Source organism: Episyrphus balteatus, chromosome 1, assembly GCF_945859705.1.
Source record: "Episyrphus balteatus chromosome 1, idEpiBalt1.1, whole genome shotgun sequence".
Taxonomy (NCBI): Eukaryota; Metazoa; Arthropoda; class Insecta; order Diptera; family Syrphidae; genus Episyrphus; species Episyrphus balteatus.
The window spans coordinates 47,539,058-47,542,060 of record NC_079134.1 but is presented as its reverse complement, the minus strand read 5'-3'; the positions used below and the strand labels follow the sequence as shown (position 1 = coordinate 47,542,060).

The window sequence follows — 3,003 nt, the reverse complement described above, 5'->3', positions numbered from 1 at the left end:
AAACAAAAATAATGGTAATATTCCATTAGGAACCTAGCTAATTAACTTATCATTTCCTACATGATTGCTTTCAAACAATGGGCCCTATCGCCTATCTCGTGAATATCCTTGGGAATTTTGTTTCCTTTCCCTTTTGTGGGCTTGTTTTTCAGTCACATTCATGTGAAATTCTTCAGTAGTTGGCAAGCTTCTGCTTTAAAAATACTTTAAATCATTTATAATTCCTTAATTTAGTTTCTGCATAATTTTATCAAAATTCCACTTTTTCATGGAATTACCCTTAAAAAACTTTGATACAAAATTAAAAATGCTGGGAATGAGAGTAATTTTACTGATAGAAGAAGAAAATCAAAGAAAAAAATAAAGAAGTTAGATGTATGAGAAGAAACTTGAGGGATTGATCAAATGGCTTGGAGCTGCCTCCAGAATTGTAAGTAAAAGTAAACAACGAAGTTAAGTTTGTACCTTTTCTTTTTTCTTCAGATTTAAGCGGCCCATTGACCACACACTTGTGTGCACACGAGAGCGACAAAATCAAAACTTTTTGATTTTTGTATATACCTAGTTACATTTTACACACATATTCAATTAAATTCAGAATTTGTAAACTTAAACGTTACTGACATCATAGACAAATGCTCAACTCATCGCTTTTTGTCCATGTTTCTATTTTTAAATTAATAGAGGAAGTTAAAAAAGACCAGTGCTATACAAAAAAAAAAAAATAAGAGTACCTACTCCGATTATATCCTCTAGGAAAAACTGTGGGAAAAAGTATGTGATGCAGTAATCCCTGATTTGAATCTGCTTAGCACCGAGAACAGAGTATAAAGGTGAAAAATTCAGACATTATAATAACGGTGTTCTACTGGAGTAAGATGGGTTATTAAGGTCGTTATTGGTTGGATAAAGCGTGATTTTGAAATTTTCCGGCAAGAGTATTTTAATTGTGCAGTCACCCATATGTTTGTATACATACGTATTGTTGCTACTCTTTTGAACAGGTTTAGAGAACCGTTAAGAAACGGCCAAGGGGCTCAATTTATTTTAGAGGTTTTAAATGAAAGAATCCATATTGCGAATAACCATAACCGCGAAGGAAATTCAACTTCTGTTCCAGTATTGACGGAAGATGATCTTTTGCTCATTTCATTGGGAAGTTACCAAATAAAACTTGCTCGTTCGTATATGAATGAACATACAGTTAGTCCCGAAATTGAAAGTACACTCATATAAAAAAAGTTATTCGTGGCTTTGCACTATTAAGATGCGACGCTTTTGGAAAATACACTTACATTTTTTTTATTTATTATATTTTTGTATAGATACAAAAGGAAAAATTACTTAAACAATAAACAAAATGCAGTATTTTTTAAAAAACATCAAATATTGCAACTTTTTAAATGAAATAGAACAAAATCAACCGCTGATTTTACTTGTTACTTAACTGAATTTGATCGCAGTTTCTATCGCGAATTTCACGTCAAAAAAATTCATTCCTTTCAAAGTTATTTTTAAAAATGGCAGAAAAAAGAAAAGAAACTGATATTGGTACTAGACAACTTATTTTAAAATTGCACTTGAAAGGTAATTCCTTGAGCGAAATTGATGGTATTGTTGGGCGAACACATTCAACGGTCCAAAAAATTATTGATAAATATCGTTTTGAAGGAACGATCCATAACAAAGCTGAAAGGGGACGAAAAAAGACTCAACAAGACGAAAGAGTAATTTTGAGAAAAATCAAAGAAGACTCCAAAACAAGTGTACCACAGCTGACGTCGGAAATGGCAACACGTATCCAGAAACCAGTTTCAACCGAAACTGTTCGACGCGTCCTTCGGAAGAATGATGTTAATGGCAGAGTAGCTAGGAAAAAACCTCTTATTTCGAAAAGGCGAAAGCGTCTTGACTCTTGAGTTCGCTAAGATGCACCTCAGCAAACCCCAAAGATTATGGGACAATGTTTTGTTTTCAGACGAAACCAAAATTAATTTATTTGGGTCTGACGCACAAAGCCAAAACCACGAATCTGCAAAATTGTTGTTCAGAGAAAAACGGCTTCAAAGTTTTGGAAACTCATGCAATCTTATGTAAACTCGTGCAACGAATTTGATAGCTTATGCTCCTAACCAACAGATGGAGGATTGGGATCGAGGCAGTGAATAGAGGGACCGATAACTAGTAAAATGACGCATTAAAGTGAAAATGTCAAAAAATGCAGATTCGTGGTTTTGGCGTTGTGCCGAGGATGTTATAGGGGCTGCAAGTGGAACGGGAACATTCGAATTTATCGAAACAATTATGGACAAGTGGAAATTTCTGGACATTCTCAATAGAAATATGCGTCAATCCGCAGAAAAACTTAATTTGCCACCTGACTTTAACTTCCAACAAGACAACGACCCTAAACACAGTGCGTGCGCGCCAGAGACGCCGCTTATCGAGGAATTTACAGACGAAAATAATTCACGTACGTATTTTTGGTTTTATTTCTATAATAAAGTTCACAAAGTGATAAGTGATCAATTTAGAACAATAAACAATAATTATAAGGCCATACGAAAAGTTTTGTCACCTCTAACAGAATATTTTTTTTTATAGAATTGAACAGTTTTTGGTCCGACCAGGCAACTATATTCTTTAAGACGATGTTGAGGAGTCTTCGCCCAAAGTTGGGTTAGGTTTCAGCTTTAAAAACAAAAACAAAGATGTATAAAATTGAAAGTTCTGAGACCTAAAAAAGGCCATTACTTTGAATGGAACCAAATTGAAAACAAAACTAAACTTTTAGATAAGAAAAACAAAAAACTCGGACCAGTGTATATTTCAAAAGTAAGAATTGACTTTTTAATGCTCAGAACTGATTCCATATTTGTATGTTATTAATTGATTGCAGTGAATTACAAGAGCTTTACAAGGACCGGGCAAATGTTTTTCCAGAACTGCTGTTTTCTAGCTGCTCAAATTTGGAACCCCTTACCTGCTGATTTTAAAAATATA

The 3,003-nt window shown here is 33.9% G+C and overlaps 1 protein-coding gene across 1 annotated transcript; it reads left to right on the top strand.

The window, feature by feature from the left end:
- Positions 1-1,520: 1,520 nt before the first annotated feature.
- On the top strand, positions 1,521-1,919 carry LOC129920593 (uncharacterized). The gene has a single exon (XM_056002019.1). The coding sequence runs from the start codon at positions 1,521-1,523 to the stop codon at positions 1,917-1,919; it is 399 nt and encodes a 132-aa protein (XP_055857994.1).
- The last annotated feature ends 1,084 nt before the right edge of the window (positions 1,920-3,003 follow it).

What these genes read in the sequence shown, in the direction of transcription:
- LOC129920593 (XM_056002019.1), top strand. Translation starts at nt 1,521, where the DNA reads ATGGCAGAAAAAAGAAAAGAAACTGATATTGGTACTAGACAACTTATT.